Below are 23,341 nucleotides of genomic sequence, written 5' to 3' on the forward strand. Positions count from 1 at the left end.
TCTTTATCCCTTTTGTTGGATTCTGTTAAGGATAGGATTTAGGTCTGATTCTATTAAGGATAAGGGGCTCATAGATCTTGAAGATACTGCATAGAAGGGAGATGGGTCTATAGTTCTCAGCATCATTTTTCCAGATTTAAAGAAAACCCCTTAATGTAAGTAGGCACTGGAGAGGTCTACAAAGGTGGCTGATGAGCTTCTGTTCAAAGCTAGGCTCAATAGATTTAGTCAAGTTAAGGATCTGTGAGCTACAGAATCTGCTTATTCCAAATCCTGCCTGTTCAGGAATTAATATCTAGTTGATTTCAGATTGGATTCTATTAAGGATAAGGTGCTTAGAGATCTTGAAGATACTGCATAGAAGGCAGATGGGTCTATAGTTTAGCAAAAATCTGGCATTTTTCCAAGTTTAAAGGAAAGCCACAATCCTTGCATGTTAAATCTTTGGAGTGGTTAAGGTTCTTAAGAAGTCATAGACCCCATAATTTGGTTTTGGGCCAAAGTTAAGGCTCTGTTCTTTCCATACATTGTCTAAATAAGCTGCTTTGCCTATTGTGATGATTTAAAGTCCTTGTGCAGTTCAGATAGTGTGAAAGTTTGGTTTCTACCAATTTTAGACATATTTTCACAGAGATGTATGGTATCAGGGTATAGTTTGATTGGAAGTTTACTGTTCATCAGTATCTGGTGAGCAACATGATTAGCTCTAATTTTAGGCTGTTCAACAAGTTTGTATGGTATTACTAAATTGTATGAATAAGGCTCTGTGTGGTGTGCCTTTTTGCTGTATATATATGTATATATACAGCAAAAAGGCACACCACACAGAGCCTTGGTCCTTGAGGTAGTCACAGACATTCTCTCAGATATGCCAGACAAGCTGTACTTGCTACCTGGGGGTCTAAACTGCTGATGGAACTGATATTCGGGTGACACTCAAGTCAAGTGGACCCAGTTTCGGCAAAGTCCGGACGGTCTGTGACAGCCAAATCCTCTGCTTGCACCTTCACGGTGGTGGTGGGACTGTTAGTAATCCTGGGTATAACCTCCATGCACAAGTACATGGTGGGTGATCACACAGGTGTGAACCAACGTAAGCAGGGGTCGGGGTGTGGCGCCCACACCACATGGAGGAATGCTGCCCCTCTATGTTACCAGGCAGTACTAGGTGGTAGATGACTCTCATCAACCGGTGCAATACCACCACTTTGCTTATTGGAGGCTTGAAGTGGTGGAACCCATGTTAGTCTCTAGAGCTAAGTTCCGGTCAACCCTTCCCTATCTCTTCCATCATGCAGTATGATTGATGACTTTTGAGGTTATGATGAACATCGTGGCGAGATCCATTCCTTACATTTCGAGGGTACAGCTCTAAAATGGTGTTCACAGGCCGGCCGCTAGTTAGTACACCGGACCGAACCTATTGGTAACTCTCTAGGAGGCTTCCGGATCAGCTAGTGTATAATCTTGCTACCTCTACTCTGCCAGATAGTGACTGGAGGGAGTCCGAGTAGTGTGTATGCGGGGAGCATTGTCGAGGCCACTGTATGTCAAGGATCTGGGTATATTCTTACCGTGTGTACGCCATATCCAAAATTTTTAATTACTTCATACAGCATGTCCCATCCACTTTTTCTTACTATTGAATATACCATGAATTGTCAAACTAATAGAGTAAGCTTATCTGCGAAAAGATCTAAACCTCCCAAGCACTTCCTAATTCATTTCACAAATATACGTGGTCTTAATTCTAATCTCAACGATGTACATTTCCACTTGCAGTCTGCCAAACCCCATGTACTTTTTCTGACAGAATTTCAGTTATCAGTTGATTCAACTACTGCTCGTCTCAGATGCCCAAATTATTCACTGTATGATTCCTTTCGCCTCAAAGGTGGTACTTGTGCATATGTCCGTTCTGATATTCCCCGTCAGAGACTTGGCAATTTGGAATCTCCTCTCTTTGATCTTCTCTGGCTTAAAATCTCTCTACCTCATTGTGTCAAATTCATCTGTTGTCTCTACCGTTCTCCCAACTCCACTAATCACTTGGAGCTCTTTGACTTCCTCTCTTTGCAACTTGACTTTCTCCAGTCCAACTTTCCTAACAGTGAGGTAATTTTCCTTGGTTGATTTTAATGTTCACAACTCCAACTGGCTTCCGTTTTCTAGTCACAACGACCCAGCAGGTCGAGATGCTGAGGCTTTTGCAATTACTAATGACCTTGCACAGATTGTTCATTTACCTACAAGAATACCAGACAATCCTAATCATACAACCAATATGCTTGATCTTTTTCTCACAAACAACCCTTCTAAGTACATGGTCAAAGTGAGAGGTCCTTTAGGTACTTCAGATCACAACTTGGTGATTGTCTCTTCTCCAATGGAACCGTTATCTCATGGCTATTCCCAACCTCGTGTTGTTTGGCATTACAAGAATGCAAAATGGGATGACCTGCGAGACTTCTTTTCTTCTTTTCCTTGGTCGGATTACTGTTTCAAAACTTCTGATGTCAATGTTTGCTCAGATCGTGTCAGTGAAATTATTCTTGCAGGAATGGAATCCTTTATCCCACAGTCCACTTTAAAATCTCGTCCTTTATCTAAACCTTGGTTTTCCAATAAATGTGCTAAGGCTGTTCAAGAGAAGAATGTTGCATATCGTAATTGGCTTGTTTCTAATTCTTCAGTTTCATTTTCTGCCTACACCAAAGCCCGCAACAATTGTAAAGCAGTTATTAATCAGTCCAAACTAGAGTTTGAACAGGCTAAGAGTAGAAAACTTGCTTCTTGCCCTAATGGTAGCCGAGCATTCTGGTCTCTTGCCAAAGCTATTGCCCGCAACTTTTGCCCATCTCTGCTCCCACCTCTGTCCAAACCAGATGGTTCTATTGTCACTTCAGCCAAGGATAAAGCTGACCTGCTAGCATCCCATTTTTCTTCCAGCTAATGTATTGATGATCTTGGTAAAACACCTCCAACCATTCCCAACACGCTCCATTCAATGCCACCTGTGGTCGTCTCAAAAGGATATCAGAAGGATTTTGATGAATCTTGATGCTAAGAAAGCTCCAGGTCCTGATGGTATTTCTACACTTGTTCTGAAAACCTGTGCTCCTGAACTTACTCCTGTTCTTTGCCGCCTTTTTACACTCTCTTATTCTAAAGGTGTTTTTCCTTCTGCTTGGAAATTTGCTCATATCCAGCCAGTCCCTGAAAAGGGTGACAAATCCCTCCCATCCAATTATCGTCCCATTGCAATTACTTCTACTCTTTCTAAAGTAATGGAGAAATCAATTAACCGCCAACTCTCAAACTACCTAGAAACCGTCCGTCTGATCAACGATTGCCAGTATGGATTCCGTCAGTGTCGATCCACTGGTGATATTCTGGCTTATGTTACCCATTTACGGACTAATTCAATGGAAAGATTCGGTGAAACACAAGTAGTTGCTCTTGACATCTCAAAGGCTTTTGATCGTGTTTGGCATAAAGGTCTTCTAAACAAGCTTCCATCTTATGGTTTGCCAACTGTTTTTAGTAATTGGTTATCCAGTTTTCTCTCTGATCGCTCAGTGAGGGTGATGGTAGATGGCGCTCTGTCTTCTAACTTCTCCACTAATGCCGGTGTCCCCCAAGGTTCAATTCTTTCCCCCACTCTTTTCCTCTTGTATATTAATGACCTTCTTCCATTGACTGGAAATCCTATCCATAGTTTTGCCAATGATAGCACATTGCATTCCACTTTCCATTTTGAGAAACCTTGTCCTGCTCAATCAGCTTCAACTTCTCGAAAATCTGCTACCAGTTCCTTAAATGCCGATCTTCAGGTATTTCTCCAGTGGGGCAAAGACAACTTAGTTGATTTCAACCCTTCTAAAACTCAGTCTTGTCTTATATCTCGCAAAAAGGATTCTTCTGCTGCTATGCTTATCTTTAGTGACACTACAATTTCTAGGCAAAATGATATATCTCTTTTGGGGATTACCCTGACTTCTAATCTCTCTTGGCACAAGCACATTACAACTATTGCTTCCTCTGCATCCAAAAAACTTGGTTTTCTCTTTCGCTCTCGGCGTTACTTTTCTTCCAAACAGCTGCTCACTCTGTATAAATTGCAAATCCGCCCTGCTATGGAATATTGTTCCCACATCTGGGGGGGCCCAAAACCTCTCTCAGGCTTCTAGATTCTATTCAGAAGAGGGCAGTTAGCTTAATTAATGATTCATCTCTAACAGAGTCTCTCCACTCGCTTTCTCATAGACATACTGTTTCTGCTGCATGCCTCTTCTACAAATACTTTCGTGGGCACTGTTCTTCCGAATTGGCTTCTATAATTCCCGCTCTCTCTCTCTTTCAAAACAGTTTGAACACGTGCCGCCACCAGCCAACATCCATTTACTGTCCAACTTCAAACCCACAGAACCAACTTTTCATCTTCCTCATTTATTCATTCAACTGCCGTTTTCTGGAACAACCTTCCTTCATACGTATTTCCTGAATATTACAATCTACAGAAGTTCAAGTCCAATGTCAACAAATATCTTCTTTCGTCTCCTCATCCTCCAACCGAAGCACGGTACTAAGTACTATAGGTTCTAATACCTCTCGTGTTTGGGGTTCACATAAAAAAAAAATAAATAAATAAAAAAATATATATTGTAGTATAATATGATACAATATAATTATATTGTCTTATAATACAATACCCCACAATATAAAAATTTGGTACTGTCTAGCCAAGACTAAGTCAGGCTAGAAACTTCAAAATTGTCACCTTGCTTAGTCTTGTTCATAGACCAAACTAAATTATATTTTAGTATGTATGTAAACTCCTAAAAAACTTCTAAATTTGTGCAGCCTTACTCACATACCTATACAAAAATTTCTGCACAGCTAAAAATGCACTTGAGCAGTCTCAATCTCTCACATTCAGAACAAACTATTTTGAGCTTATCAACAGCTGCAATGAATACAAAGGAAAGGTAGATTTTTGGCTACAGTTCACACCTGGTCAATAATAACACACAGCAATTTTAAACTTTCACACTCTAAATAAACAACTCCAAACCTTACTAGTCTACTTTAGTCTCATACAGATCTACTGGATTAATTTGGTTAGTAAAATCACTCAGCAATTTCGAACTATTAGCCTCAGAATAAACAACTGAGAACCTTGCTAGCTTATCATAGTGTTGTACACAATCTACCAAAACATTTGTAACTGACCAATAAAAACACTCAGAGCATGCAGGATCTCTCATTCTCAAAATTGATCACCAATGTATATGTAATCCTATATATTTCTCAGGTGAATATAAGAAAGTTGTCATTTATTGGTTGGTTTTCAGTAAGCTTGTTGTTTGTTCTGTAAGAGAAGTTTTGGAGTTATCATTTTTATCAATGAGGCCTTTCACATTTTATGGAAAATGTTTCTTGGCAACTAGAAAATCCTGTTTCATCATCCAAGCCAACTTAACGTACGCAGGAAGAACACAAAGGAGAACTAATAATAAAAAAAAAAACCTGATGTGGTTTGTTACAACACTGTCAAAAAAAAGGTGTTGATCTGTCTGACCAGATGGCATCCTAGTACCCATGCCTTCAAAAGATTATGAAGCGGCACAGAAAACTTACAATAGAAATGTTATTCAGAATAGCCCTAGTCAATTCCTGGGTAATGCACAACTCCAATTCTAGGCTGATAATTTTTTAATTCAAGAAGCTATCAAAGAACAACTTTTTAATAAAGATGAGAGTGCTTTCCCAAGACCATTGCCACACAAAAATTCAACAAACCACTGCATCCAATAAGGGATGGGCCAGGCAAGGAATATCCAATGGTATTGCATGGAATGCTTAGAAAAATCATCTGAATGAGGGAGAAAAAAACCTCAGTTTTTTACAACATATTGTGAAGCATGAGGAGGAGGACAGTCCTGAGGCCTGCACTGTTTTAGCATTAGCTGTATAGTGCAAGGAAACCACAGGCATTTGCTGCATGTCCATAAAAAAAAAAAGAAATAACAATTAATATTAATAACAAAAGTATAAAATAATGATAAAAATAAAAGGGAAGATATAAAAAAATGAGATATATAAAAAGTAAATTAGAATCATTCAATCCGCTATAATTTGAATTCATGGAGGAAGCATTTGTGACGTTCAAAATTTCACCTTCATTCATTTAGACCTCAATCAGGTACCCTCTGCGGTGCCTGATTGCTAAGCTCTGTAGTATACATAGCCCATCTTTGGACTCCACTTTCAAGAAACTCATTGAGGTCTCCTCACATGGACACATTATTCCAAGTCCAGCCTCTACAAGCTATTGTTTGATAAATCATTGATAGAACACTGTGGACTTTCCTGGCTTCCTTTTTACACAGTTCAGAGAATTTCATATCCACCCTAATCATAACTCCCAAATCCCTTTCTTTCCTCTGCTGTTTTTAATTTGTCCCCATCAAGTGTATGAATTATTTTGGGGTTGCTATTCTCCTAGTGTATGACCTTGCATTTTGCTGCATTTAAATATAACTGCCATTCTATGACCATACTTGAAACCAGTTCAAATCATCCTGAAGGAGTGCTCTTGGCAGTGATCATTAACAACTCTCCCTATCTTTACATTGTCTACAAATTTTGGCATCATGCCCTTTATCCCCTTCAATGTCAATTATGAATCAGAAACAATAGTGATCTAATGGCACTAATGATATCAAGAGTAGGAGATCGGAAGAATTACTTAACAAGTACAGGTCACTGTTGAAAAAAAGCTGTGAAATAGGGTTGAATTTGAAAGTGTCTGCAATTCTGCCCAGACACGATAGGAGGGAGTATATCATGAGAGCCTTGTCGATCAATTCGGCCCTGGAAAGATTGTGCAAGGCTCAAGGGGTAGAATTTGTTTCAGCCTGGACTGTACTTGTTAACAGGAGAGATTGCTTCTACAGGGATGGGATACACTTAAATAGAAAGGGTGCAAGAATATTTGCTGATGCTATCGAGGCAGTGTTAGATGGGTCGGAAAACTGCTAGCCTAGGGGGAGACAAAGACTAATAGATTAACAGTAGCCACTGGCAGAGGGGAAAGAGATTCTTGCACTGCTTCTATTGGAATGAGCAGAAGCCTGAAAAACAAGATGCAGGATATTTCAGAGACTGCCGGGAGTCATTGCGGTACAAGTAAACACATGGGTTGTGTTAGGGTAGCTAAGAATAGAAATAGGTGCATGTATACTTGCGTGTACACCAATGCTAGGAGTTTAGTAAATAAATTTGATGAATTTGAGGGATATCAGAGATTGTTGGGATATCAGAGACTTGGTGTCACACAGATATAAGAAATGCAGAACTGGAATTTGTGGTGTACAACGTCTACAGAAAGGATAGACTGGATAGGAAAGGGGTTATGTTATTAGTTAAGAAATACATAGAATCCAAGGAAGTGAAGCCAGTGTCCAGTCAGTTTGGTGTGACATAAGCATTGGGAGATCAAAATTGAGAGTAGGAGTGTGCTATAGGCCTAATGACTCTGATGAGTATAATAAGATACTGTACAGGGAAATACAGTGGGCCAGTAAATCAGAGAGTCTTATAATGGGAGCTTTTAATTTCCCAGATATTGACTGGAATTTGGGGGCTGGTCACTCACACACTAGCAAGGCTTTTGTGGATTTATTGGATGATTGTTTTCTACATCAGCATGTTCAGGAGGCAACTAGAGGGAAGAATACTCTTGATTTGATTATCAGCAGTGATTCTTCATGCATTAAGAATCTGCAGATAAATGAACCACTAGGTGGCAGTGATCACAGTGTGCTCAAGTGGGATTTGTTCAAAGAGGTAACTACCATTAGGGGTAAAGGGAAGGGTTATTGCTTTCCTAAAGGTGATTACGATGGACTGAGACAGTATTTAAATTCTATACAGTGGGACCAACTGATGATGTTACCAACAGCGAATGCAAAATGGGAAGCATTCAAAGAACTTATCTTGGAAGTTACTAGGCTATACATACCAACTAAGAAATATTGTTCAAGGTTTAGGCCTAAATGGATGTCAGATGAACTGATGAGGCATATGGCAGAGAAGAAACATGCATGGGATACATACAAATTAACACGTAACACAGAAGCCTATGATAGATACAAGTTGATCTGTAACCAAGTTACAAAGGAGGTTAGGCAGGCGAAGGCAGATTACGAGAAATCTTTAGCAAGGGATGCAAAGAAAAACAGCACAAAGAGTTCTTTACTTATGTAAACTCTAGAAGGAAGGGGATGAATCAGATTGGTCCACTTGATATCGATGGGTCAACTGTTGATGATCCTGCTCAGGTAGCTAACAAACTAAATGAATATTTTGCATCGACATTCACACATGAGGAGTTATTTAGCGAGGGGAAAGCCAGAGGTGTATTCAACTCTAGCAGTAAGCTAGAGAATCTTGTAATAACTGAGAGTAAAGTGGAGGAGAAATTGTTGAAGATAAACACAAGAAAGGCACCCGGGGTGGATGGGATCTATCCAGTTATATTAAAGGAGGCAGCAAAGGATGTAAGCAAACCCCTAGTCATAATTATGAGAGCTTCCTTGGACCGGGGGGAGGTACCCACAGACTGGAGATGTGCAAATGTCACCCCAATTCACAAGGGAGGATCAAACGCTGACACAGGTAATTATAGACCTGTGAGTTTAACTTCTGTTCCAGGAAAATTAATGGAGGCACTGGTTAAAGAAGCACCGCAGGATCATTTAGACAAGACTTCAGCTATAGCTCGGACACAGCATGGTTTTGTTAAGGGGAAGTCTTGCCTGACCAATTTGATTGGATACTATGATGCAGTCACAAAGGAACTGGATGCAGGGAATAACTTTGATATTATATACTTGGATCTTAGAAAGGCTTTTGATACTGTTGCACATGGAAGACTGCTGCACAAATTGGAGCAGTGTGGCATTGGAGGCAAATTGCTGCTGTGGATAAAGGGGTGGCTGAGGGGGAGAAGACAGAGAGTGGTAATCAATGGACACTGCTCGTCGTGGACTAATGTTATTAGTGGAGTCCCTCAGGCTCAGTGTTGGGTCCATTATTGTTTTCTGTATTCATAAATGATATTGATGATGGTATATCAAGCTTAATGTCGAAGTTTGCAGACGATACAAAGGTAGGCAGGGTTGTCAAGGACACTACTGACACTGTGCTGCTGCAACAGGATCTGGAAAGGTTGAGCAGATGGGCTGAGAGGTGGCAAATGAAGTTTAACATTGACACATGTAAAGTACTACACATGGGAAACAGCAACCCCAGAGCAACGTATCAACTCTGTGGTACTACACTGACAGTGGTAGAGAATGAAAGGGACCTGGGGGTGGTTGTGCAGGCAGATATGAAGTTCTCTGAGCAGTGCAGATGGGCTGCAAGAGTAGCTCATGGAGTATTGTCAATGATATATAGGAATTTTTCTAGCAGGGATAAGGAGGTGATTATTCCCTTGTATAAGGCAATGGTCAGGCTACACCTAGAGTACTGTATACAGGTCTGGAGGCCTCATTTCAAGAAGGATGTAGAGCTGCTGGAACGAGTACAGAGAAGGGCAACAAGATTAGTGAATGGAACAAAGGGGTGCTTTTACGAAGAAAGGCTTAAGTTTTGCAAATTACAGTGTCTGGAGACTAGGCACCAGCGAGGTGATCTGATAGAGGTGTATAAAGCCTTGAATGGTTTGAGCATGCTCAATGCTGATGGGATTCTTCCTCTCGCTCAGAATAATCACCTGAGAGGGCATAAATTCAAATTGAGGAAAGACAGATGTAGGATAGACGTGCAGAAATTTGCCTTTAGCCAGCGGGTGGTTGGTTGGTTGGTGGAACAGAGTTCGATCCCTTGTCGTGGAAGTTGATAGCCTAAATACGTTTAAGGCTCAGCTGGACAGGTATTTTGAACGAACAGAGGGGTGAAGTGGAAGTGGGTTTTTTTTTTTTTTTTTTTTTTTTTTGGCTGCTGCTGCATAAGCTTGCTTTCTTGCATCAAATGCCTCTACTAATGCTAATAATCAATTTATGGGGTCCTCACTTCTGACATTGCAGCAGTCTAAAGAATATCCATTTATCACATCCCTCTGTATAAGGCAATGGTCAGGCCATGCCTTGAGTACTGCGTACAGGTCTGGAGGCCTCATTTTAGGAAGGATATAGATTTGCTTGAGTGTGTACAGAGAAGGGCAACAAGATTGGTGAGGGGAATGGAGGGATTCTCTTACAAAGAGAGGCTTAAGTTCTGCAAATTGCAATGGCTGGAGGCTAGGCACTTGCTAGGTAATCTGATTGAGGTGTATAAGGCCTTGAATGGGTTGAGCATGCTGAATTCTGATGGAATCCTTCCACTTGTTCAGATTACGAACCTAAGGGGGAATAAATTCAAATTGAGGAAAGACAGATGTAGAATAGATATGCAGAAATTTTCCTTTAGCCAGCAGGTGGTTAATTGCTGGAACAAACTTCCATCTGTCGTTGTGGAAGTTGATAGGTCAAATAAATTTAAGGAGGAACTGGACAAACATTTAGAGGGAATGGTTGTGTGAATTTTTATTTTTTTTTGGCTGTTGCTGAATAAACTCATATGCTTGCTTTCTTGCATCACATGCCACTATTACTACTACTACTCTGCCTGCTTCCCTACAGCCATCCTAAGAACCATCTTAGACTCTTGCCATTAATCTCAGATTTTTCCCACTTGTACAGAAACCTCATGTAGGATTGAGTCAAATGCTTTGCTTTTTATTGCTTCTCATTCTTTAACATGATAAACTGAGAGAGAGAGAGAGAGAGAGAGAGAATACTTCAGTAAGCATTTATTCTGTGTTAATATATTTATAACCTATTTTTCAATTCATTAGATATCCAGAAACATCCATGTTGATTATGGATGGTAGTAGCTGTTGTTAGAAATTACCATAATAACCATTTTCAGTATGTTTCAATAAACCTGTTCTATAAAAAGGAACAATTCACTTTCTTTAGTCAACAAACAGGATTCAGTGCTGGATGTATTTTTTTTTTTCTATATTTATTAATGATTTTAATATTAATGATGAAGGTATATCAGGCTTAATGTCCAAGTTTGCAGATGATACAAAGGTTGACAGGGTGGTTAATGACAGTAATCAAGATATAGAAAAATTAGGCAGATAAGTTAAGATATGGCAGTTGGAAGTTTAACATTGACAAATGCAAGGTTCTGCATATGGGTAGCAGTAATCCCAGATTAACATTAGCATTAGTAGAGGCATACGATGCAAGAAAGCAAGCTTATGCAGCAACAGCCAAAAAAAAAAAAAAAAACCTCCCATTTCATCCCTCCATTCGTTCCAAATGGCTGTCCAGCTCAGCCTTAATTTATTTAGGCTATTAGCTCCACAACAAAAGATGGAAGCCTGTTCCACCAATCAACTACCCACTGGCTAAAGGCAAATTTCCACACATCTATTCTACAACTATCTTTCTTAATTTGAAACTGTGTCCCCTCAGGTTCTTAGTCTGAGCAAGACGAAGAATCCCATCAGCATTCAGTTTGCTCAACCCATTCAATGCCTTATACAACTCAATCAGATCACCTTGCAGGTGCCTACTCTCCGGGCGCTGCAATTTGCAGAACTTAAGCCTTTCTCAGTAAGAGCACCCCTTTGTTCTTCTCACCAATCTTGTTGTCCTTCTTTGTACTTGTTCTAGCAACTCTACATCCTTCCTAAAATGAGGCGTCCAGACCTGTACACAGTACTCTAGGTGTGGCCTGACCATTGCCTTGTATAATGGGATTATCACCTCCCTGTCCCTGCTAGCAAAATTCCTATATATCAGGGGTGACCAAAAGGTCAATCGCATCTTTAATTTTGGTCGATCACGACGAATTTTAAATACAGTAAAAATAAAAAATAGATTAGTCAAAATCTAAATGTTATTATTATGCGCCCAACTTCATACGCTTATTACAAATCCGTTGAACTATGTGACTACTCTTGCTACTGCGCAGCCCCTAGGCTTGTCTAGCGAAAATTCACGCAGTTATGTTGTGGAGAGCATAGTGTATGTGTCAAATTCTTATTTAGCTTACTTAATATTAATAACTGGCCAATACTTATACGTTTATTTAATACCCTTCGATTTAAAATGAATACTATAAAAAAGAGTAAAACGTATCATTTTCATCAAGAGACGGAACTAGAATAAATTTTTGTAATGATAAAAGAAAAATGTTGTCATTTGATTTTCAATGCTTCCGTGGTTATACCCAAAAAAGGAAATTTCAAAAGGCACTTCAACGCACTCTATGGTAAATACCAATCGGATTTTCCACCTAATAGTGACCTTAGAAAAAATAAAATTACCACCATTTAAGCTGATATCAATAACAACAGATGGAGCTAAAGCAATGACGGGGTATCTTAATGGATTCATTGCATTGTGCCAAAAGGATGATGAATTCCCAGATTTTTTTGAGTTACCAATGTATCATCCACCAACACGTGTTAGCCAGCAAAAGATTAAATACTAAAAGTGTTATGGACATCGCTTTCAAAATCATGAATTCCATCAGAGGACAATCTCTTCAAAGGAGACTTTTCAAAATGCAACTCGATGAAAAAGAACCAGATCTGATATTACACACAGATGTGAGGTGGCTGAGTCGGAGTAAATTTCTACAGAGATTTCAAAATTTGCTGGTTGAAAGGGGAGATGATTATCACCAGCTACAAGATATGGAGTGGTTGTGTGATTAGGCTTTTTTGGCAGATTTTACCAGTAAATTAAATGATCTGAATTTGGAATTACAAGGAAAAAATAAAAATCTGGGTGACATGATTAGTAGAATTTCTACAAATAGAACAATTTTTGGCAATGTCTAAAGATTTAAAGAAAAAAAAATTCGATCAGTTTGCAAATATGCAAGGTCATTTGCAAAAATCCATTTTTGAATTTAATAGTGAGAATATATTTCTGAAATTAAGAAAGTTGTGGATGATTTTGAAACCAGATTCAGTGATTTTAAAACAGTTGAAGACATTGTTCAATATATTTAATGTCGACTTAGATACGAAACAAATTGCAGAAAATATTACTTGAAAATGAAATTATTATGTTGCAAAACGATATCTTGCTAAAAGCCAGATCATCAAAAAAGGATTTCTGGAAATATGTTTGCCGAGAAAAGTACCCAAATGTAAAAAACAAATTGCAGTGAACTTTTAAATTCCTGTTTTGGTTCCACATACATATCTATGTGAATCAGCCTTTTCGCATTTGAAACAAGCAAAGACAAAGAATCACTCTACTCTTACGGCCTTGCATACAGAAGATTCTTTACGGTTGGCCTTATCTTATCACAGTATATCCCCAATTTTGAAAGCTTGGAAGATGACATGAAGTCACAAACTGCACATAAATTAAAAATTTAAATATGTATGAATTTAAAATAAAAATTCTTAATTGTATTTAATTTTAAAATTTATAAACAACATATTTCAAGGTGTTGATTAACTTTTTTAACCATGTGCAGTGAAATTCTTGAGACGGTAGATCATGGCACATTTTGAAGAAAAAAAGTAGATTGCATCACAAATTAAGTTGGCCACCCCTGCTATATATCATTGACAAGACTCCATGACCTGCCCTGGCAGTCAGTCTGCACTGCTCAGCAAACTTCATATTTGGCTGCATAATTACCCCCAGATTAATGCACATTAACGTACCAATTGCATGGTACTACACTCAGGGTAGTGGAAAATGATAAAGACCTGGGATTAATTGTGCAGATCGGATATGAAGATCTCTCAGGAGTGCAGACAGGCTGCCAGAACAGCTCATGGGATTTTGTTAATGGTATACAGGAACTTTGCTAGCAGAGTTAACGAGCTGGTTAGCCCTGTGTACAGTACTCAAGACAGGGCTAACGAGCTGGTTAGCCCTGTCTTGAGTACTGTACACAGGTCTGTAGGCCTCATTTTAGGAAGGAGGTATATCTGCTGGAACCCACCCAGAGAAGAGCAACAAGATTGGCGAAGGGAACAACAGAGTATACTTACGAAGAAAGGCTTTAATTCTGCAAATTGCATCTAGAGACTAGGCACCTATGAGGAGATCTGTATGAGATGTTTAAGGCCTTGAATGGATTGAGTAAGCTTGATGTCGATGTCGTTCTTTCTCTTGCTGAAACTACACACATACACACAAGGGATGGGGGAGTCATAAATTCAAATTGAGATTGCAGGATAGATGTGAGGAGTTTGCTTTCAGCCAGACTTCCATCTGTTGTTGTGGAAGTGGGTAGTTTTATTTAAATTGAAGAACTAGACAAATCCTTGGAGGGGATGAATGGGTGTGGTGGGTAGGTCCCCCCCCCCATTTTGGCTGATACTCTATAAGCTTGCTTTCTTGCATCATTTGTCACTAATACTATCAGTAAATTTCATTTATTTTATAATAATATATATAAATTTCAAAATATCCAAAATGTTTGCTAATTTTGTTAGTACAGGCATACCTCGGTTAACGTTACCTCTGATAACGAAGCCTCGATATAACGAAGTCGGCAATTTCAAGCCCCATTTAACATAAAAAAATATTCCAATTTAAGACCAACGCCCGACAATCATTCGATTGGTGACTGACGGCGACTCGTTACGTATTCCCGAGTGCTCCCGAGCTGCGGGCGTGTCTGTTATAACAGTTTTGCGCGTCAATCGCATAATTTAGTTGTTGTTTACATGATTGACATTGTTTCAGTGTGGCGCATTGCAATAATCGACGTAGGTTCTTTGTAGCATTAATTACATAACGTAGATTTTGTAAATTTTAATAGAAATATTTTTGTTTTAGTTAATTAAAATGTCAGAATCAAAGAAAAGAAAAGCAATTTCTTTGGAAACTAAACTAAATATCGTACGACGTGTTGAAAGCGGCGAAAGAAAATCCGATGTGGCACATTCTTTAGGATTAGCGCAATCAACTTTAACAACCATACTAAGTCGATCAGAAAAAATAAAACAGTCTGCTCAGAATTGTACAGATGTTACAGCGGCAAAATTAACTCGCTTAAGGAATCCAATTTTAGAAAAAATGGAGAAAATGTTAAGTTTGTGGATAGATGATATGTCACAACGTCATATGCCTTTAAGTCAAATGGTGATTCAAGAAAAAGCATTATTTTTGTTTAATCACCTGAAATCTAAACAAACTGAAGAAATTACGGAAACCTTTAGGGCTTCTCGTGGTTGGTTCGAGAAATTTAAAAAAACGGGCCAGGATTCATAGTGTAAAATTAACAGGAGAAGCTGCAAATAAGTTTCCAGAAAAACTAAAGGAAATAATTGAACGTGAAAATTTTCCACCAAATTTGGTGTTCAATGTTGACGAAAGCGGTTTGTTCTGGAAACGGCTACCAACAAAAAGCTTCATTTCTATTGAAGAAAAATCAGCTGCTGGGTTCAAAGCAGCTAAAGACCGTTTAACGTTACTCTTTGGATCAAATGCCTCTGGCGATTATAAATTAAAATTGTTATTAGTTTACCATTCAGAAAATCCGAGGGCGTTAAAAGGTAACATAAAAATGAATTTACCTGTAATATGGAAAGCAAATAGAAAAGCGTGGGTTACCAAGGAGTTATTTACTGATTGGTTTGTTAACCACTTTTGTCCTGGAGTAAAACGGTATTGTAAAAAAAAACAACTTTGAAGAAAAAGCTCTTTTGTTGTTAGACAATGCTCCGGGACATCCTACTGATCTTAACACGTTGGACACATGCATTCCTGTCAAAGTTGTGTTTCTTCCAGCAAACACAACTTTCCTGATTCAACCATTGGATCAGGGAGTAATAGTATCATTTAAAGCTTATTATCTGCGTCGAATTTTAAGCAATTTACCTGAACTAGAGGATAAAGAGGAAATGATAGTTAAAACTTTTTGGAAAAACTACACCATTAAAAACGCAATTGAAAACATTGATAGTTCTTGGAAAGAAGTCACTAAGAAATGCTTAAATGGAGTTTGCCGCAAAATATGGCCAGAAGTTGTACTAGAAGAAGAAAATAACATCCAAGAAATTAGAAATGAAGTTATCCAGATGGCTCAATCAATAGGTTTCGAAAATGTGGATGAAGAGGATGTTAGAAATTTATTGAATGCAGAAGATGATGATTTTTCAGTGGAAGATTTAGAAAACCTTGTTAGCAACGAAGACAAAGATAATGAAGGCGAAGTTAAAGAAGTTCCTGCCGAAAAAGTGCTAACAACCAAAGATTTAAAAAGGTGCTTAAATGACATTGAAAACGTTTTAAATTTTTTTAGTGAAAATGATCCTGATTTAGGAAGAAGTGTTATAGTTAAGCGATCAGTGTTAAATGCAATAACTCCGTATAGGCAATTGTTAAATGAAAGAGAAAAAAAGCATAAACAATCAACTTTAACCTCATATTTTAAAATGTGATTTCACTTTGTATGTAAGTTGATTGTTTATTTAATAAAACTTTTCTTTGTTCAAAAAAAAGCTTTTCATTTTCTTTACGTAGGAACGTATCCCTATTCTGGCCATAGTATTTTTACCTCTGAAAACGAAGTTTCGCTTAACGAAGTAATTTCGTGGAACGCATCCTATTCGTTAATCGAGGTATGCCTGTACATTATTAAATTTACTGTAGTTTGAAATATTTAGCAACCCATCAGTGGGCTCTTCACCTGTAGAACTAGGTAGTTACAAAGTAAGGCATGCTAGTTTTTTGTTATAAAAAATTTAAATATTTTATTCCACAATTCTTAATAAACTGTAACTTATCTGTAAGGTTGGCAGTGAAAGAAATGTTTTCTTCAGACACCAGTAAAGCAGTTGAAAGGATATACTGTACCACTTGATGATCTACTGGTGGGTAGATCATCAAGCGGTACACTTTGAACTCACTTTGAATGCATTAAAACTTGTGTGTGATCCTTCATCACCAGGTTAGCTATGAAGTACTTTATAATAAGAATAACAATCATTTTTAGATGTTACACATGATGGTCTTTTTTCTCTCTCTCTCTCTTATTTTAGTTGGCTATCCTCTGAATGTTGTTGGTGGCATTTTTGGCAAAAACTGGGGTGAAAAGTTTGATGTTCCATGTCGAGCAAAAAATATTCCCAGAGAAATTCCTTCGGTTAGTTGGTACCGTTCTTGTGTGTGTCATTGTGCTGTAGGTGGCTTCTTACCTTTCAGGTAAGAATCTTATTTTAGTTTTAAATTTTCTTATTAAAGATAAAATTTTGGCAGATTTTTTATTTAACCATATTGTTCTGAAAATAATGAAGTTAGCATTTTTTTTTCACTGATAGTGACAATAAAATTTGGATATAGGATATATTTGCATTGTAACAAAGAATTTGACTGAATTCTGCATGAGAGGTTACCATATAAGCTGGAATATGTTGACGTCACAGATTTAGCTTGATCGCAAAGTGACTTTGTGACTTGATCATCGGTGCCAAGTAGCACGTTTTCAGCACAACTTAGATAGGCTTCAAGGATGTTTGAGAAATGGCAGCTCTGTGTCAATTCAGCAAAATGTAAATGTAATTTTACACTTAGGAAATAGTAACCTCAAAATAACTTACACACCTGGTGGAGAGAAGAAGTAAATGAAGATTTGGGGTTTATAATAGAGTTGGACATGAACTTTTTATATCCTTGTAGCATACATTAATACAACCTAGCATACATTATTCTGTAAAGATTAAGTTTCTTTGATCTTTTCACTTACTAAGCATTAGATGGGCAATCTCTGGCCCACAAACGTACATAATCCAACCCGCGGTCATTTTCAAAATATATATGATAAATGGCCTGTTGTTTATTATATATATTTTAGAATTAATGGAATTTCTGACATAAATTTAGAAAAATACTTTGCGCATTGCAAATATCAGTTATTTACTGATAAAAATAAACAGTATTAAATCTCTCATTAAGTATTATAAAAATAAAATATTGCAATTTTTGTTACTGGAATTGTATTTGTATTTTGTTACTATAATTGTATTTTTGTAATTTTATCTTGAATTTATATTTTGTTTGTCTTATTAATAAAATTAATTATACACTGAGTGATCACTGAATTATGACCACCCCTATGAAAACTGAATGCGACCCGTTGACCACGTGAGGTACGAGAGTGCACAGTTAGTCGACATATGTAGCATAGATAAGGTGTCAGTGGTTCAGTAAGTAGTAAAATTCCGAGCGTGATGGGTAAAAGAAAGGATTTATCGGACTTTGATAAAGGACAGATTGTGGGAGCTTGATGAGCTGGTGCCTTGATTTCCCAAACAGCTGAATTGGTGGGGTGTTCAAGAGATGCTGTTGTTAAAGTGTACCAGGACTGGCGTCAAAATGGTCAAACAACGACCTGATGGCAAAACTGCAAAGGTCAGCGAAAGGTTGATGTTAAAGGTGAGTGCCGGGTCCTATGACTTGTACAGGCAAACAGGCACAGCATTGTTGAAGAGTTGACTGCCAAATACAACATGAGCCAACCTGGAACAATATCTGGCATGACCATGCATTGCACGCTCACACATATGGACTATACCAGCAGACGACGGCATCCCCTCCTAACCAAGGTTCATCGGCGTAAAAGACTTGCCTGGTGCAAAGAGCATGCCAGTTGGATGTTAGAAGACTGGAAGAAAGTGTGCCGGTCGGATGACTCACATTATTTACCCCACACTGTGGATGATAATTAGCATTAGTAGAGGCATTTGATGCAAGAAAGCAAGCTTATGCAGCATCAGCCAAAAAAAAAATAAATAAATAAATAAATAAATAAAAAATAACCACTTCCACTTCACCCCTCTGTTCGTTCGAAATACCTGTCCAGCTGAGCCTTGAACTTATTTAGGCTATCAACTTCCACAACAAGGGATGGAACTCTGTTCCACCAACCAACCACCCTCTGGCTAAAGGCAAATTTCCTCACATCTATCCTACATCTGTCTTTCCTCAATTTGAATTTATGCCCTCTCATGTGTTATTCTGAGTAAGAGAAGGATCCCATCAGCATTGAGCATGCTCAAACCATTCAAGGCTTTATACACCTCTATCAGATCACCTCGCTGGTGCCTAGTCCCCAGACACTGTAATTTGCAAAACTTAAGCCTTTCTTCGTAAGAGCACCCCTTTGTTCCATTCACTAATCTTGTTACCCTTCTCTGTACTTGTACCAGCATCTTTACATCCTTCTTGAAATGAGGCCTCCAGACCTGTATACAGTACTCTAAGTGTGGCCTGACCATTGCCTTATACAAAGGAATAATCACCTCCTTATCCCTGCTAGAAAAATTCCTATATATCATTCGACAATACACCATGAGCTACTCTTGCAGCCCGTCTGCACCGCTCAGAAAACTTCATATCTGCCTGCACAACCACCCCCAGGTCCCTTTCATTCTCTACCACTGTCAGTGTAGTACCACAGAGTTGATACATTGCTCTGGGGTTGCTGTTTCCCATATGTAGTACTTTACATTTGTCAATGTTAAACTTCATTTGCCACCTCTCAGCCCATCTGCTCAACCTTTCCAGATCCTGTTGCAGTAGCATAGTGTCAGTAGTGTCCTTGACAACCCTGCCAACCTTCGTATCGTCTGCAAACTTGGACATAAATAAGCTTGATATACCATCATCAATATCATTTATAAATACAGAAAACAATAATGGACCCAATACTGAACCCTGAGGGACTCCACTAATAACATTAGTCCACGATGAGCAGTGTCCATTGATTACCACTCTCTGTCTTCTCCCCCTCAACCACCCCTTTATCCATAGCAGCAATTTGCCTCCAATGCCACACTGCTCCAATTTGTGCAGCAGTCTTCCATGTGCAACAGTATCAAAAGCCTTTCTAAGATCCAAGTATATAATATCAAAATTATTCCCTGCATCCAGTTCTTTTGTGACTGCATCATAGTATCCAATCAGATTGGTCAGGCAAGACTTCCCCTTAACAAAACCATGCTGTGTCTGAGCTATAACTGAAGTCTTGTCTAGATGATCCTGCAGTGCTTCTTTAACCAGTGCCTCCATTAATTTTCCGGGAACAGAAGTTAAACTAACAGGTCTATAATTACTTGTGTCGCCCTTTGATCCTCCTTTGTGAATTGGGGTCACTTTTGCACATCTCCAGTCCATGGGTACTTCCCCCGAGTCCAAGGAAGCTCTCATAATTATGGCTAAGGGTTTGCTTACATCCTTTGCTGCCTCCTTTAATATAACTGGATAGATCCCATCCACCCCAGGTGCCTTTCTTGTATTTATCTTCAACAATTTCTCCTCCACTTTACTCTCAGTTATTACAAGATTCTCTAGCTTAGTGCCAGAGTTGAATATCCCTCTGGCATTCCCCTCGCTGAATAACTCATGTGTGAATGTCGATGCAAAATATTCATTTAGTTTGTTAGCTACCTGAGCAGGATCATCAACAGTTGACCCATCGATATCAAGTGGACCAATCTGATTCATCCCCTTCCTTCTAGAGTTTACATGAGTAAAGAACTCTTTGCTGTTTTTCTTTGCATCCCTTGCCAAAGATTTCTCGTAATCTGCCTTCGCCTGCCTAACCTCCTTTGTAACTTGGTTACAGATCAACTTGTATCTATCATAGGCTTCTGTGTTACGTGTTAATTTGTATGTATCCCATGCATTTTTCTTAGGCCGTATGTCTCATTAGTTCATCTGATATCCACTTAGTCCTAAAACTTGAACAATATTTCTTAGTTGGTATGTAAAGCCTAGTAGCTTCCAAGATAAGTTCTTTGAATGCTTCCCATTTTGAATTTGCTGTTGGTAACATCATCAGTTGGTCCCACTGTATAGAATTTAAATACTGTCTCAGTCCATCGTAGTCGCCTTTACGAAAGCAATAACCCTTCCCTTTACTCCTAATGGTAGTTACCTCTTTGAGTAAATCCCACTTCAGCACACTGTGATCACTGCCACCTAGTGGTTCATTTATCTGCAGATTCTTAATGCATGTAGAATCACTACTGATAATCTAATCAACAGTTACTCCCTCTAGTTGCCTCCCGAACATGCTGATGTAGAAAACAATCATCCAATAAATCCACAAAAGCCTTGCTAGTGTATGAGTGACCAGTCCCCAAATTCCAGTCAATATCTGGGAAATTAAAATCCCCCATTATAAGACTCTCTGATTTACTGGCCCACTCTATTTCCCTGTACAGTTTCTTATTATACTCATCAGAGTCATTAGGCCTATAGCACACTCCTACTCTCAATTTTGATCTCCCAATGCTTATGTCACACCAAACTGACTCGACACTGCACTGTCCAGCAATGTCGACTGGCTTCACTTCCTTGGATTTTATGTATTTCTTAACTAATAGCATAACCCCTCCTCCCTTCCTATCCTGTCTATCCTTTCTGTAGACTTTGTACTCCCCAAATTCCAGTTCTGCATTCCTTATATCTGTGTGACACCACGTCTCTGAAATCCCCACAATATCTGCCTTTGATGTTTTGAGCAATACCTCAAATTCATCAAATTTATTTACTAAACTCCTAGCATTGGTGTACATGCAAGTATACATGCATCTGTTCTTTTTCTTAGCTACCCTAACATAGCCCATGTGTTTATTTGTACCCCAATGATTCCCAGCAGTCTCTGAAATATCCTGCATCTTATTTTCCAGGCTGCGGCTCATTCCAATAGAAGCAGTGCAAGAATCACTTTCATCTCTGCCAGTGGCTACTGTTAATCTATTAGTCCTTGTATCTCCCCAATCTAGCAGTTTTCCGACCCACCTAACACTGCCTCGATACCATCAGCAAACATTCTTGCGCCCTTTCTATTTAAGTGTATCCCATCCCTGTAGAAGCAGTCTCTCCTGTTAACAATTACAGACAAGGCTGAAAAAAATTCTACACCTTGAGCCTTGCACAATCTTTCCAGGGCCGAATTGATCGACAGATAGCCTCTGCTATCATTAACTGCTTGCTGTACACCTCACCATGTTACACTTTTTCCCGAATGGCAATGGTGTCTTCCAAGATGACAGTGCGCCTTTGCATCAGGAACTTGATGTATAGGAATGGTTTGAGGAACGCAGTTCTGACTTCCAGCATATCGATTGGCCTCCAAAGTCCACTGATGTCAATCCCATAGAGCATTTGGGACGGTATGGAAAAGCATATCAGATGTCTGCTACACCAATAACCTCCATACCTGCATTGCTAGCCGCATTATGCTTCCAAACACTTCCAACATCTTGTTGAATCAATGCCACATCGGATAGCTGCTGTACTGAGGGCAAAAAGAAGACCTATTAAGTTTTAGGTGGGTGGTCATAATTTAGTGATCACTTAGTGTATGTACGTGTATATATAAGTAACATGCTAAGGTTATTTACGTGCTAACATGATGTCATGCTAAGGTATCTCTATACAGATAAAGTTGCTGTTGCTTCAATGGAAGTTGCCATGGACGCTTATTACTATGCCACAAAGTATATGATTCCTGTTTTAAAAGAACATTGTGAAGTATATATAACAAATCACACAGAAAAATGTGTGAATGACTGTTGTAAAATCTTTGAATTTGCCAGAACAATGGATCTGAAAAAATGTCATCTGTAAATGTTTAGTAATATTTGATCAGCACACTGAGAAACTGTTGAGTTCAAATGATTTCAAGAGGGCATACTGTGACACTTAAATTTTTGGCAATGCAGGAGACTCTTGATCTAAGTTCAGAATATCAACTCTTTGATGCTGTTATAAAATGGGGACAGCAATAGCATAACAAAAGAAAATATAAGAGAATTTTTGAAGCCTATTCTTCCATATATTCGATTTTTTACCATGAAAACTGAAGAATTTGTTTCGGTATTGGAAACAGGCATATTTACTATGGAAGAAGGCGGCCCAATTTTGTGCAAGATAGCAAAGCCTAAAACGACACTTTTCCTTCATGCTGAACGTATATGCCCAAGTTCTGTGAAACGAAGATATCGTCAGTATGAGGAATTCAGAATGGTTACCGATGCTGTCTTGCCAGGAAGACGCACTTTTGTTCCAGTGACAATTTGTGGGCTTGAAAATTGCTATGATGTGGATTGGGAAACCAAAAGTGTGTTTTGTTTTTCATTGAAAATGATAAAAGGTGCAATGTTTATAACATAAAACTGCTTATGACAATTTTTTCATTATATATCATTTTAATAATTCTAAAAATAGTGGAAAGCTAAAAAAAAAAAAAAAATTGGCCTGCCTGTACCTCACAGACATTTTAT

The 23,341-nt window shown here is 38.6% G+C and overlaps 1 protein-coding gene across 1 annotated transcript in view; it reads left to right on the forward strand.

The window, feature by feature from the left end:
• Window positions 1-23,341, forward strand: part of LOC150077646 (transmembrane 9 superfamily member 1-like) — a 274,121-nt gene that overhangs the window by 216,266 nt on the left and 34,514 nt on the right. Inside the window, exon 13 of the mRNA XM_090385415.1 lies at window positions 17,090-17,252. Within this exon, the coding sequence (XP_090241541.1) occupies window positions 17,090-17,252 (163 nt within the window). The remainder of the gene's footprint in view (window positions 1-17,089; window positions 17,253-23,341) is intronic.

The sequence above is a fragment of the Mastigoproctus giganteus genome, chromosome 11 (genome assembly GCF_048544385.1).
Source record: "Mastigoproctus giganteus isolate SK-2022 chromosome 11, ASM4854438v1, whole genome shotgun sequence".
Lineage (NCBI taxonomy): Eukaryota > Metazoa > Arthropoda > Arachnida > Uropygi > Thelyphonidae > Mastigoproctus > Mastigoproctus giganteus.